The sequence below is a fragment of the Ambystoma mexicanum genome, chromosome 1p (assembly GCF_040938575.1).
Source record: "Ambystoma mexicanum isolate Mex_15411 chromosome 1p, UKY_AmexF1_1, whole genome shotgun sequence".
Lineage (NCBI taxonomy): Eukaryota > Metazoa > Chordata > Amphibia > Caudata > Ambystomatidae > Ambystoma > Ambystoma mexicanum.
Window position 1 is genome coordinate 648713239 of NC_090921.1, and position 14869 is coordinate 648728107.

General features: G+C 47.8%; 1 protein-coding gene across 1 annotated transcript in view; it reads right to left on the bottom strand.

Annotated features, from left to right (window-relative positions):
* Positions 1-1099: 1099 nt before the first annotated feature.
* Positions 1100-14869, bottom strand: part of ANGPTL4 (angiopoietin like 4) — a 28292-nt gene continuing 14522 nt past the window's right edge. The window contains exons 4-7 of the mRNA XM_069649699.1: positions 7075-7188; positions 5906-6001; positions 4817-5092; positions 1100-3367 (exon numbers count right to left, since the gene is read on the bottom strand). Of these exons, the coding sequence (XP_069505800.1) occupies positions 3192-3367; positions 4817-5092; positions 5906-6001; positions 7075-7188 (662 nt within the window). The 3' untranslated portion in view covers positions 1100-3191. The remainder of the gene's footprint in view (positions 3368-4816; positions 5093-5905; positions 6002-7074; positions 7189-14869) is intronic.

Consider the following 14869-nt stretch of genomic DNA (forward strand, 5'->3'; position numbering starts at 1 on the left):
TTGAAAAAACAAGAATTAAATTGCATTCTTACTAATAAATCACATCTTTCGAGCCATTGTGATTCGTATCGGAGAGTCAATATGGTTTAATTTCATCCACTCAACAAACACGCGATTACCCATTTCAAAAGGTCGGCTTGCTTCATCCATTTTTCAACCCCCAGTCTTGCTGCGCTTCGTTAATATACACTGTTACGTGATGTAAATACGTCATTGTCAAGTGCCAGATGGGAAACTCAAGTGCGAGTACATGCTAAACATGTAGTGGCACAACTGATCATCTCATATGCAGGCTAAGTGGGTCAACAGTTTCTGAAAAGCTAAGTGGCAGTGGAGTGATTTCAGCAGCATCACGCATGTCTTGGCCGAAACGTGTGATAGATAGGTTCTGATCATCGTGAGTGCTTAGACTATCCCCACAGAGGGTTATGGAATTCGCGTGAAAGTGCATTAATAGACAGTTTTATAAATGCAACTACTTGAATTTGAATAGGTGCAATTATGGAATAAAGTCATGCTTAGGTTGTGGGTTTTTTTTTGCCAATCTACAGCTAAGCGTTGCAATTTTTTCTCTCGGTTTTCTAAATTCATAGATGACATTGGATTTTTCGAAAACGTACTTATAAAGCCCAGCCTTTGGAAGCGGGGCCAGCCTCTTAGGTGAAGTAAGGACCATCTAAAGAAAAAAAAACTAAAAAAGCAATGCTTCTGGCTTACCAACCACACTCTTAGATCAATTTCTGAGCTACTGGATGTGGGTGCCACGTGATGTGTGGTACACGTTGCTAGGCATGCCTGGCGTGTGACCGAGTCTGCCCCTGGGCTACTGGCCTTTTCAGCATAGGTCTAATGTATGGCCAGTTACCCATGCTTTCTAAGCTATTGCTGTGAAGCAACACCCTTCACATTGTAGTCACCCATTTCCATTGGACAAATGTAAGCGGCAGATCCTGCTATGGATACTTTGTCATTCCAGCGTGCGTGCAGAGGTGATGACACCAAACTGTTGATTAATAAAGACATCTTTTATTAAAGAATGCTAAAAGCACTCTTATAAACGATAGGGAAGAATAAAGAATAGACATCAACAAGTAAACAATTATAAATTACAAAAATATTTATTACTGTATTTAAATATAGAAAAATTAAACAGTGAAGGTTAATTTATAAAAGATGCTGCATTCTACAAATTATTATTTACAAGTGTCAGCAGCTGACGAGAGCTACAGTCAATATGACTTAATAGGGAACACTGCTGTGAGGGCAGGACAAGGGGAGTCTAGCTCATACTCACTGATCATTGCAGTGACTGGCCCAGAACATTGCAGGGTTCCACTCATCGCCCACTCTGTGGGCATCTTTGGAATTGTATATACAGGCACTGGCTAAACTGCACCAGAAGGAAACTCCAAACCACTGTTCTGTTGCTCTAAGGAAAGGACGAGAGTAGAGATATTGGCGGAGTAGCTCATATGGCAATTTGGAGAAATCCCAACAGACCGTGCCTCTGAAAGGCCAGAGGCACAGACCTACCAATCCCTCAAAATGTACAGGTCTTTCAGCAGTCGCCCCAATCACCCACTGGCCACTCCACTCGGATAATGAAAGGACATCCAGGAAGTAGTCAATAGTCAATCTCATCTATGGTCGTCTTCGACTTGACTTTCAGCTCTTGGTCAGACAGGTTCCTGGGGTTTCGGTGTATGAAGGAGGCAAAGGAAGGAATGCTGTCTGGGGGAGGCTTCTATTCCTGACCTGCAATGCAAACCTGTGGGGGTCTAGCAGGATGCAAGACAAGCCTCGGCAGTTTAAAGTAACTAGAAGCAGGGAAAAAGTCGAACATAAAAAGGTGCTTGCATCATGAAACATGTGACTGTTGTTTAACTCTGCCCCTCGGAGTTGAGCAAGCACATTCGTCCGACTCCAGTAGAAGTTAGATGGACACATCCCTAGCTTGGGAAACTACACAAAATCGCTCAGCCAAGCAAGGCTTTTATTCTCTATTTTACTTCACTTTTAAAAAGTCGCAGGGAATGGACATTCAAGAGACTGGGAACGATCAATGGCCGGCTATTGTCCACCAAACCACTCTTCGATGAATTGGAAGAGTCCACCTTTGCAGCCAGTCTGGTGGATCGGCCACATCCACTTCCATTGCTGGTAGAACATACTAGTGCCTAGCACCCGCACGGCAACAGGGTAGGACATGGCAGACCCAGCCATTGCTAGAGCGATATTTGCATTCCAGCAGTTATGATTACTCTTCCTACTGGAAGGGCTCCTTAATCACATAATCAAACGTTGGACAGGCTATACCTGGAGCAATCATGGATGTTATCCTGCTAACAGAAGCAGGGTACGTTCTGCTAGTACACACCATTCTTCCACTATGTGAGCCTATGTCGACGCTGTGATGCATGGGAAGTGCAAAGGTCATGGCTGTGCATGCAAAGAGTCTTAACCCATGCAAACTGCAGCTTTCACATTGCTCCACTTGCCATGTCTATCGGCTTACTGCTGTGACCCAAAACTCATGGCAGGGATGTCCTGGAAGGAGAGTGAACCAAGTTCTACTTCATTATGCAGACTCATCTCAAAAGAAAGTTTGACAAGAAGTACATCTTTGTGTAAATTAAGAAAATCTTGGAGCCTTAGAGTTAAGCCGGTCTTTCAATGTAGAAACGGAACAGTGGTTTTAAAAATAAAAGGACTGTCCTAAATTGGAGCGGAAAAACATATACAGCAGTCAAACGTAGCACAATTCATGTAACACCTGTGGCAATAGCAAACGTTTGGAAATACACTGTAGCTTTGATGAGAACAGTTCTCTTCACAAAATATATACAGTTGACATGTAACAAGTTGCTATTCTAGTGCGCCTAAGGTCACTTTTGTACAAGAGTCCACAATTCCTTTCTCTGAAACAATGGTTTGCACACAGAATTGGGACAGAGTTCAGACTTGCATTGCTTTGTTGCGTAAAAAGTAAAGGAGAGTTCAGTGTTCTGTGCTTTGGCTGCAAGGATGGCGTTATCCTTTCGCTAAAGCTCTCCTCCCGTAAGGACCGGCTGCATTTCTTGTCACAATGTAAACATCACATTGGAGCACACTTCAGGGTGCCCCTTTCAACTATGTGACATGTTGATGGCTGGGACAGAGATGCAGAGGCCGGCTCAAGCGTTCCTTCAGGGCTATGCCTCCACTTCAATTGGCCGGATCTTCATGATGGCAGATTTCAGCGGGTAATACCTTCCTTTCCAGGTCTTCCAAAAGATGCCCTGCTTCCTCTCGTGGCGCTGGCGCGGGATGGAGCGAAAGTATTTCCCGTTGAGATTGGCAGGACCACAGGAACTGAACCACCAGCCACCTGCAATAGAAGCCACAAGATTAGCCATGCCAATGAATCATCACAGGGAGAATCTACAGCGAAGAGAATGAGCTCCACACTTGAGCAGTCAAGCACTCCCCAGCACTCCCACCTCAAACCTGGGTAACTCAGCAAGAGTAGCCAAAGGGGCGGAGCTGGAGATCAGCATGTCCCAGAAGCCCATCTACTCAAGTGTATGGATATTTAGCCCACCAGCCCTGGGGAAGAAAATAGGTAAGGGGTTGGTGGATCCCTCTAGAAGAGCTCTTCTGGAGCTTGGGGCAAGGAAAGGGCCAGTGGGAGGTGGAGAGGAGTTGCATTATGCGTGGAATACGTTGCAGCTGCTTTCACCATCGGAGATTAGGGATAGTGTAGACAGCCAACAGGAGGCAACTAATAGCAGAAGGAACTCAAAGCAGTGCCACTTTGAAAATAATTCGTACAAATTAACACTGTGCTGATTGCATGCCATGGGCTTGCTTGAGACAGATTCATGAATAATAGGACCATTTTATAAGGTATTTTTAAATTTATGAACACACTTTATCCACAAGTGCAAATTCCATAATCCCTGAAATGAAATCCTGTATTTGAGCGACTAGTGTTGCACACAAGCAGAAACCATGTGTGCCAGGATAGAGATTATCACACATGCGGGAACAATGTAGGTGTGTGTCCATTCCATACAGGAGTGCAGCCCGCAATCTTAACTGGTTGTGTTGTATTCGTGTTCACCATTCCCTCGCCTTGCCCGGCACCTGCCCAGAATAAGTGCAGGCACAAAGAGGTAATGCCCGAACCTGGACCTAATTGCAAAGATGGGACATTTTCTGAAGAAAGCTCTAAAAGAAAAGAAGAATGCTGATTAGGGGGGATTGAAAGGAAGCTGGTCCATTATGGAAGCTTTGAATCTATATGATGGAATTTGTTAAAAACATGATCGAAATCATTGTGGTACTGAATGTCAGTGCAAGATGGTGAAATGTACTAGCAAAACACTGCTCCTGAGACACAAAGGGAAACTTGCAGAAGGAAGGCAGTGTGGATAGGCTCAAGAAGGCTAGCGAATCAATGGACCAGCGTACTTCACAGAAAAATCTGTGCACGATCTTGTGTACAGTCAGACTTGGTAGCTAGAGCAATGGTGTAAAAAGTATGAAGGGTAATTCACAGACAGGAATCTTATCTGTCATCAAAGGCTATGATGTTATCTTAGTGTCCTGGGTACATATGTCTTTCTTGGGCAGTGACCATTGAGGCATGACACATACACACTCATTTTGAAAGGAGAAGAATACAGACACATCCTCGGCCCTAATGGAGATCTCCCTACCCTACTTCCCCCATGATCCCAAATCACTCTCCTGCCGCTGAACCATCGTCAGCCCATCACTCATCTTAGCAGGCTCTCCTTCACTCACTGAACATGCCGCATTGCTCTGTGCTCACCTGACAGATGCTTGGCACAATTGAGGTCCGACTTGAGATCCTGATCGTGGTCTCGGGTGGAGAACGGCAGTGGTCGGGTGTCACCGATGGCATTTTCCAGGTCCCCGGAAACCAAACCCTGGATCTTCAGCTCATAGCTTGTATCCTGGCCGCCAAGGCTGAAAAGCATCTCGATAGATTGCATGCTCTCCTCCCAGTCCTGGAGGTCAATGTGGAGGATGTAACTGCCCTGCTGGGTTATGGCGAACAGGTTCTCCAAGCCTAGCCAAAAATCACCTAAAAGAGAACATAAGACGAGATGAGAACATAGAAAGTCTGGACACTGCTCCGCATGCCACATCTTTCTTGCACGTGTAAAAGATTTCATGAATACAGTTGTTTTAGCACAATTTATCAAATGGTGAGACTCCAGCACACACACACAGGAAGCAGGCAGTGCAGCCAGAAAGGGCAGCAGCGTGCCCGAGCGTAGGTAGGCGTACAGCCTGCTGGAAAATCTGAGGCACCGACATGTTGCTGACTGACCACCGCCCTATCAAATGGGATGGGCCTAGTTACTGTATACATGCATGATCACAGGAACTCAACGTACATCAGAAAACACATACAATACATTCATGATCATTCTGCCAACAGAATCATTATTCTAAATGTGAAGTTTGCCCAAGGATAATCTGCACCACCCCATCCCCCCCTCAGTCAATTAGAATAACCATTTGTGAGACCAGTCTGAGGGCCACAAATAGTCATTCCATGGAATCAGATGCAGAAGAGGGGGTAACAAGCATTGCTTCTTCATGGCTTGCTCCAGGCATTATGCATGGTGAAGAGAACATGGGTATTCCCTGCACACATGCACTGACCCTCCTTTTCACAGGCTTCTCCGACAGTTTATCCGCCAAAATTGGAAGTTCTTACAAATGGTCAGAACAGTGTTACTGGGCACTGTATACAAAAATTGAACATCACATACAATTTCAGTAGCTGGGCAACTAACAAGAGACTTGAGAATCGGAGCCAGTAAATGGATTTACAACAATAAGCTTATCTCATTTACTTATTGAGTACTGAAACTGTAGCCGTACACACCAGTGAGATTTCCAAATCCGCTTCTATAGTCTTCCCAAAGACGGTCAAAGTCTTCTGCGCCATCGCTTCGCCGTTGAACCACAGTCCATCCCCTTTCTAGATAAAAATATAAATATATATATATGTATATTATGCACTTGTTTCAAGGTTATGGTCATTCCAAGAATCCTTGAACACAAAGGGCCTCATTTAACAAAAAAGGATTCATTTCACAGAGGAGACCACCTATTGTACCTTCATGCAAAACGGTCCCCCCTCTAATCGGTCACCTGCACTACCAAGTGCAAAACAAGTGTTAAAACAGGCGAAATCGCCTGAACTCTTTTTTTTTTACCTTGTTGTGCAAAAGTGTAAATGCTTTCCACAAGTAATGCTGGCAGGATGCATTTGCAATGGATTGCTTTGGAATTCGCGTACTTTTAGCAGGTGCTAAAAACATACGGACACGGAAATCTGGATATGTTGCAGCGTCACCTGCAAATATGTATAGGCTCATTTTCTAGTTCCCTGTAATTTGGCCGTGGGGACCCGTTAAGTTTACAAGTAAGCCAAACGTTTCTCTCATTTGCAATGTGGAGTGCAAAAAGGCATGTAAAAGGCAGCGTACATGCTTATATGTTATGGATGGGTTTTGGTAAGAAACACAATCGCCCAGATGTGCAGCTCGTCTTGTTTGCCGCCCGTTTGCACTCTGCTGTGCAAATGAAGTAAACTCTGCCTGCCATGTACTCATGGAGCCAGCGTTTACAACAGATTCAGATGGAACCCATCTGATTTTTGCTGGTGCAAAAAAGCGGGCAGACTACATATGAAACTGCAATATTTGCGCCGGTGCAAATGCAGAAGGTTTTGCATGGCAGAGAGGAAGGAGGCAGCAGAATCGAAACTTAAGATCCGCTCCTCCTGTCCGCCAAACAAATGAAGGGAAATGGGGAGCAGCATAAACCAAATGCGTACACGCCTTACACGAAGGGTTTTACGCATTTTGTTTTTGGTATACCCAGCTCAAAAGGAGCTCCTATGCCAATGTTTAGCGCCGATGTTAGCGCTGCGGGGAAAGCAAAATGAGCAACAGTTCAATGTCTCCCTCCCTTTATTAAAGGCGCTCACATTTGTATAGCCGCCAGGCAACCAATACATGAAGAGGAGGCTTTGTTTAAAGTACTGACCTGGGGTGATTTCACAGAATACTAGAATTGGCGCCGATCCGCGCGGCTGGATGCGGAATGGGCCGCTTGCGCGCGCTCCTTCCAGGAAGGCCTGTTGGCAGTCCGAGGGGAAGTCTGTGAAAAGATGGACAATTGCATCATTATACTGTACAATTGTGTTGGGTATGTTACTTTACACGTAGCTTCTACCGTGACAGTTCAGAGGCACGGGAGAGTTGCAGAAGAGCGGGTATGAGCATTGCATCCATTATTCATCCCTGGTCCTTTCTCATGCCAGGAGTCGATGGACCTATTCCTTTCTAGTCAACGTCCCTCGTCTACACAATGATGGCGAACAGCCAACCACGGTCGGATTCAGACATTAAGTGCTTTTATTTTTTTTTATTATAAATTGCATAGGAAGCCAGCCGTCATTTGCACTTAGTTGCATATCAGCCCACGTCTTGCAATGTGTCATTTTCATGATATAAAAGAGTTAAACCTGGCAGAAACAGATCAACACTTTTTTTGTCCTTCATAGAGCTAAAAGTGCCTCCTTACACAATTTACTCCTGCAGGGCATTTACAATCTAACGCATTTCTGAGAGCAGGACATTGATATGGAAGCGAACATGCATTAGAATTCTGCAGGCCCTCATTGGGGCAAGAGGAACATGCCCTGGAATGGTGTCTAAGAATAAACGATTTACGCATTATTTTTACGCCTCCCATAGCACTCTGGCGCCGTAGTATTGAAACTTCTTTATGCTGAGCATCCCCTCGAGTATAAGTAGTTTTGACGACCCCCAGAAACACAGCTACTCATATTTCCTAGGAAACAAGCCACTGGCCTGTACTCTTTCTGAAGAGCCTCGTGCCGCCACCGCCCCTTACCTCATCCTTCCGGAAAGGGGGCGGAAATGCAATTTATTATTCTTCAGGACAAAATGGTCCCCTTGCTATACACGGTGATGTTTTGGGAAAAATGTACTGCAAACAATGCATTTTAAAGCACCTTTCTTCAGTAACAGGGATCACGTTGCCGCTGACGCAGTTACTCAAACTGTCCCCCTTTGTCCCAGGAGACTGGCCCACACCAGCAGAGTGGGTCAGCCTCCCTCAGAGAGGGTTGGGGGGGCAGTTCAAGCCTGGCAAACACAGGTCTACTGGGAGAAATGGGTTTCATTTGGGATTCTGGGATCTACGCAACATGACCCAAGAAAACATACATGCGTTTCTGGTTACATGGTTCTACTGGCTCGTAAAAAATAAACTACAACTTTTTTTAAAAAAATGTATGCATTGGACTACAAAATATATGAGTTCCGGTTCAATATTCCAGCCAAAGTTGGCTGCAACAGAGCGAGCACTACACATTCTGGGCCTTCCAGCACATTCTGCCCCAACATAAGCCCTATGCGTTATAGAAATGTGTGCAATATTGTCCGATTCACTGTGCAACGTGGTCATGGTGCAATTCTGGGTCTGCGCCACACCCTGCTTTCTGCTCCACGGATAAAGACTGAAAGCAAACCATGAAAAGGGCACTAATATTGCAACTAACGCAATTCCCGAACCTGCATGACCAGTCCATCTAGACCACACCACAGGACACGCACGATTACCCATTTACAGCATATCCTGGAACATGCAACGATTGGCCATGCAGAGTAGCACATCATGGGACATACACGAACGGGGGCATTCAGGATTGCCCGTTTTATAGCACATCCTGAGACATGCAGCGATTGCACATCCAGAGCACATCCTGAGACATGCAGCGATTGCACATCCAGAGCACGTCCTGAGACATGCAGCGATTGCACATCCAGAGCACGTCCCGAGACATGCAGTGATTGCACATGCAGAGCACGTCCCGAGACATGCAGCGATTGCAAATCCAGAGCACGTCCTAAGACGTGTTGCGATTGCACATCCAGAGCACATCCTGAGACATGTTGCAATTGCACACACAGAGCACGTCCTGAGACATGCAGCGATTGCACACCCAGAGCACATCCTCCTGAGACATGCAGCGATTGCACATCCAGAGCACATCCTGAGACATGCAGCGATTGCACACCCAGAGCACATCCTCCTGAGACATGCAGTGATTGCACATCCAGAGCACATCCTGAGACATGCAGCGATTGCACACCCAGAGCACATCCTCCTGAGACATGCAGCGATTGCACATCCAGAGCACATCCTGAGACATGCAGCGATTGCACACCCAGAGCACATCCTCCTGAGACATGCAGCGATTGCACATCCAGCGCACATCCTGAGACATGCAGTGATTGCACATCCAGAGCACGTCCCGAGACATGCAGCGATTGCACACCCAGAGCACAGCCTGAGAAATGCAGCGATTGCACATCCAGAGCACAGCCTGAGACATGCAGCGATTGCACATCCAGAGCACATCCTGAGACATGCAGCGATTGCACATCCAGAGCACATCCTTAGATATGCAGTGATTGCACACCCAGAGCACAGCCTGCGACATGCAGCGATTGCACATCCTGAGACATGCGATTGCACACACAGAGCACATCCTGAAACATGCAGCGATTGCACACCCAGAGCACATCCTGAGACATGGAGCGATTGCACACCCAGAGCACATCCCGAGACGTGTTGCAATTGCACATCCAGAGCACATCCTGAGACATGCAGCGATTGCACACCCAGAGCACATCCTCCTGAGACATGCAGCGATTGCACATCCAGAGCACATCCTGAGACATGCAGCGATTGCACACCCAGAGCACATCCTCCTGAGACATGCAGCGATTGCACACCCAGCGCACATCCTGAGACATGCAGTGATTGCACATCCAGAGCACGTCCCGAGACATGCAGCGATTGCACACCCAGAGCACAGCCTGCAAAATGCAGCGATTGCACATCCAGAGCACAGCCTGAGACATGCAGCGATTGCACATCCAGAGCACATCCTGAGACATGCAGCGATTGCACATCCAGAGCACATCCTGAGATATGCAGTGATTGCACACCCAGAGCACAGCCTGCGACATGCAGCGATTGCACATCCTGAGACATGCGATTGCACACACAGAGCACATCCTGAAACATGCAGCGATTGCACACCCAGAGCACATCCTGAGACATGCAGCGATTGCACACCCAGAGCACATCCCGAGACGTGTTGCAATTGCACATCCAGAGCACATCCTGAGACACGCAGCGATTGCACACCCAGAGCACATCCTCCTGAGACATGCAGCGATTGCACATCCAGAGCACATCCTGAGACATGCAGCGATTGCACACCCAGAGCACATCCTCCTGAGACATGCAGCGATTGCACATCCAGCGCACATCCTGAGACATGCAGTGATTGCACATCCAGAGCACGTCCCGAGACATGCAGCGATTGCACACCCAGAGCACAGCCTGAGAAATGCAGCGATTGCACATCCAGAGCACAGCCTGAGACATGCAGCGATTGCACATCCAGAGCACATCCTGAGACATGCAGCGATTGCACATCCAGAGCACATCCTGAGATATGCAGTGATTGCACACCCAGAGCACAGCCTGCGACATGCAGCGATTGCACATCCTGAGACATGCGATTGCACACACAGAGCACATCCTGAAACATGCAGCGATTGCACACCCAGAGCACATCCTGAGACATGCAGCGATTGCACACCCAGAGCACATCCCGAGACGTGTTGCAATTGCACATCCAGAGCACATCCTGAGACATGCAGCGATTGCACATCCAGAGCACATCCTGAGACATGCAGCGATTGGATGTGCAATCACTGCATGTCTCAGGATGTGCTCTGGATGTGCAGAGCACATCCTGAGACATACAGCGATTGCACATCCAGAGCACATCCTGAGACGTGTTGCGATTGCACACCCAGAGCACAGCCTGAGACATGCAGCGATTGCACATCCAGAGCACGTCCCGAGACATGCAGCGATTGCACATCCAGAGCACATCCTGAGACGTGTTGCAATTGCACATCCAGAGCACGCCAGGAGACATGCAGCATTAGCAGACTTGCCACATGGATTGAGTATTCAGGGGTCATCGAGGATGTGGTATGTGGGTGGTGGTGGCGCGGTGGCAGGGAAATGGCATAGGTCAAATAACATTGAGGCCTTATGGTTCGCGTGTGACAAGACCGATTTTGTTCCACACATGTATAGGTCCTGATTCACAGAATCGTTTTATAATGGCGCAATCCCATCGAAAAATGCTTTGTGAATCAGGCCCACCTTCTAGCCACTGTCAGTGTGGGCGGGCGGGTTTTGCTGTGACACGTGTCCCTGGGCCAGGAGGCGTTATTCATCTGGGGAACCTTGGACTTCGGTCGCACTGTAAGCTCCAACATGGCAGTGCGAGTTGTACGGTTAAAGTCCACCTCCAAGCCTCCAACTCACATTCCTTCAAAACAGAGTGTTGCGAAACTCGAGAGAAAAGAGCAGCAATGCGCTGATGGCAGGCCATGAACCTTACCCCACTTATTTCCTAACCTCAGCCACAAATGTTTGGTCAAACAAAACAGCTTGCTAAAAAAACACTTCACAAAGAAATGATATCATGTCGTGCACATATCAGGCTGCCTGGCAAAGGGCTGACTGTCCCTGGGCCCAGGCGCAGAAGTTCCTCTAGTGGCACGAGCCTTTCGCGTATTGTCCCAGTTTGGGCTCCAGCATATGAGCGAGGAAAGCTGCCCCTTTAATATCAGGTGTTGCTTCCACACCGAGGAGATTATCATCGGCTAGTGTCATAATAATGCGCCGCAGAGCAGCCTGGGAGCGTTCTCTGTGCTCTATGGGGCCGTGAAGATATTCCAGCCATGGCGCACAGTGACACCGAGTGCCAGCGGGGGAAACAGGAAGCCGCTGTACCACCCACGCTGCTGAGTCGGGGCAACCCTGCCTTTGTTGTTCTTCATGTGTGAAGTGGTGCACTTTTGCTTACATGTGTAACTGTCTTCAAGTAACCTTGTACTGCTCTGCGCCCAGCTACCCTTGTGGGTTTGGTTCCGCGCTATATCAAATAAACAAACAAACAAACAAACAAACTACTGCAGGTGTACATTTCTTTCTGGCATGCACTGGAGCTGCTGAACTTTAATCCAAGGCAGGGAGAGGCTCCAGGGTGCCCAGCGCCAAGCACGCAGGGCAGGGGATCCAGAGTCCATTTTGGCCAAAAAAACACAATTCTACTAACTTGTGCGGCCAACGTAAATAGGCGGTGAAGGGTGCCAGGTGCGGTTCATTGAACGAAAAACTTGTTTTCTCTTTCCTAAAACGGCAGTGCGATAAGCACAGCAGTGCAGGGGCAACCACGGAAAGGCCAGAGGCTGTTTTTCACATTCCATTTACAGCAACGTACACCTCCAACCCGTTTATATTAAACGAGCCATGGGCTACCATACCGAGAACAGCAATCAACAGCCACAAGGAGGGGGGGAGGGCGGGTATGCCCAAAAGGTCACCCAACGCAGTCCAACTGGAGGAGGATGGGTTGTGATAAGACATCCTATGGTTTGGCAAGTGCTGTAGTGAAACCCTAAATCCTGTGTACACGATGCCCATACCCCGAGGCCCCTCAGCGCTACTGGCAACACAGCGTGGGGGCATAAAAGGGACTTGCTCATCAGCTGGACGCATCCTAACATTGTATTTTTACCGCAGTAAGTACACCATGCTTAAGAACAATGCCAACTGCGGCAACAGCCAATGGCTACGTGTTGACGATGAGACGCCGTTGATGTCCCTGTACGAAACTCTACAGCTGAATTCATGTCACTGAGGGATTGGAAGTAAACAAAGGAAGCCTGGACATTCACAGGACTCGGGAATGCTGAGCAGGAAACACTAGTCCGTTTAGGATCTCCAGAAAGGCGAGCAATGTGGCCGATGAAACACTTTCGTACAGAGCCAGCTCCCTCGCTAGATCGTGCAAGGAAAGCAGATTTATTTTGTACTGCTCTGATTTCACCCATGATGGCACTGATGTAGAGCAAGCTGCGTGCCATTGCAATGCGATTGGGTTATTTGTTGGCACTGGTATTAGGTACCTAAAAGGAGTGGATGCTCCTTCCAGGAGTGGTCGGACCCCAAAGTGTTTTGCTAACTGTATATGCGTCTAATAAGCGACCAATACATAAAAGCATTTTGGAAGGCTGCCAGTTCTGGACATCGAACAGAAGATGTCCATGCCCATTAGTTGAGGAATATGGTCTCATTGTTAGAAGTACACAGCCGAGAGAAAAGCCTGTCCCCCAAACGCAAAAGAGCAACACCAAGGAGATCCAGGAAGGCGGTTGCAACACTAACAAGATCATGGAAGCTTCTCCCTTCAGAATAGGTATTCCTGCTTTCTGTGGTCAGAGTTGGAACCCTGGTGTGACTGAGAAGGACAGTGTCGTCCATGGCAAAAAGAAACAAAGTAAAAAGAGAGAATGTAGGAGGTTAACAAGAACTTTCACCCATATTCTCCTCAGTGAATTATCTAGACTAGAGGCGTACTGGGTGAATAATCTAGACCAGCCTCCTCCAGACCACCTGCTCAGTTCTTCTCTTCAGAGAGGAATCTAGACCATCACCATAGCATCTCACCTCGGTGAGAAGTGTGGACCAACCTCCTCGGAGCCTCTCCTTGTTCGGGAGGCTGGATCTGCAGTCAGGAACCTATACTAGCCTACTCAGCTGCCTTTCATCTTTGTGGAATCTGGACCAGTCTCCCCAGATTCCTCTAAATTCCTTACTGTGGATACTCATCCACAGTAAGGAATCTAGACCAGCCTCATCAGCTAGAAATATAAACTAGACTCCCAAGTGTCTCTTCAGTGCGGAACCTAGACCAGCCTCCACATGACCTCCCCCCTCCACAGTGGAAACCTACCCCTGCTTTCTCAGCAACTCTCGGTGAGGAACTCAAACCAACCCCCTCAGAGCCTCTCCTCAGCCAGCATGCTGGACCAGCCTCCTCAATGAGGAATCTACACTAGCCTCACCCGGCCTCATCACTGAGGAATCTGGACCATTCTACACAGACACCTGTCCAAAGTAAAGAATCTAGAAAAGCCTCATTGGTTAGGAATCAGGGCTAGACTCCTCATTATCTTCCCACAGTGCAACACTTAAAGCAGCCTCTTCAGCACCTCTCTTACCAGTGAGGAATCTAGACCAGCCTCCTCGGTGTTGAGATTAGTTCACCCCACCTTGTCTTCGTGGCTGGGAATAGAGCAGTTTCCCCCTCTGTGCTGAATCTAGAGCGGTCTCCCCAGCAAGCTGAGAACAGCGTTGTCTATTGCAAGTGCTTAGCATAGAGTTGCCTGTATATAAACTGCCCTGTGCCCCCAGTCCCTCCCAAGGCGGGCACTGGCGACCCCGAACATCAATTATTTTTGAAATGGAGAAAGATAACCTGAGTTGACACCTACTTGCTCTGAATGTCCTAGTGACTACAAATCTCAAAGCAAGTCGCACAATGAGCTCATAGCAACACACAAGAGAAAAATAGAGAACATTTACCCTCCCCCTCCCGTTCTCTCTAAAATGTATAACGATGTTGAGCTGAGGGTAAACAAATAGTTTCCTTCTCCGGGTTGGCACCTGCAAAGATGCATTCTGTGATGGAGGGGGTTCTGTGTAGTCGTCAGCCTGGGGACTGGCATTGGGTGAGCAGAGGACAGTGTTAAACCATGCAGGAGGTTGCCAGCTATTCGCCAGTGTATTTCACATAGGCACGCATGCCTCCTCCGAAGGGCGCACAAGGCAGGAGAGATGCGATGAACTGAAAGGTGTCTGGCAGTTT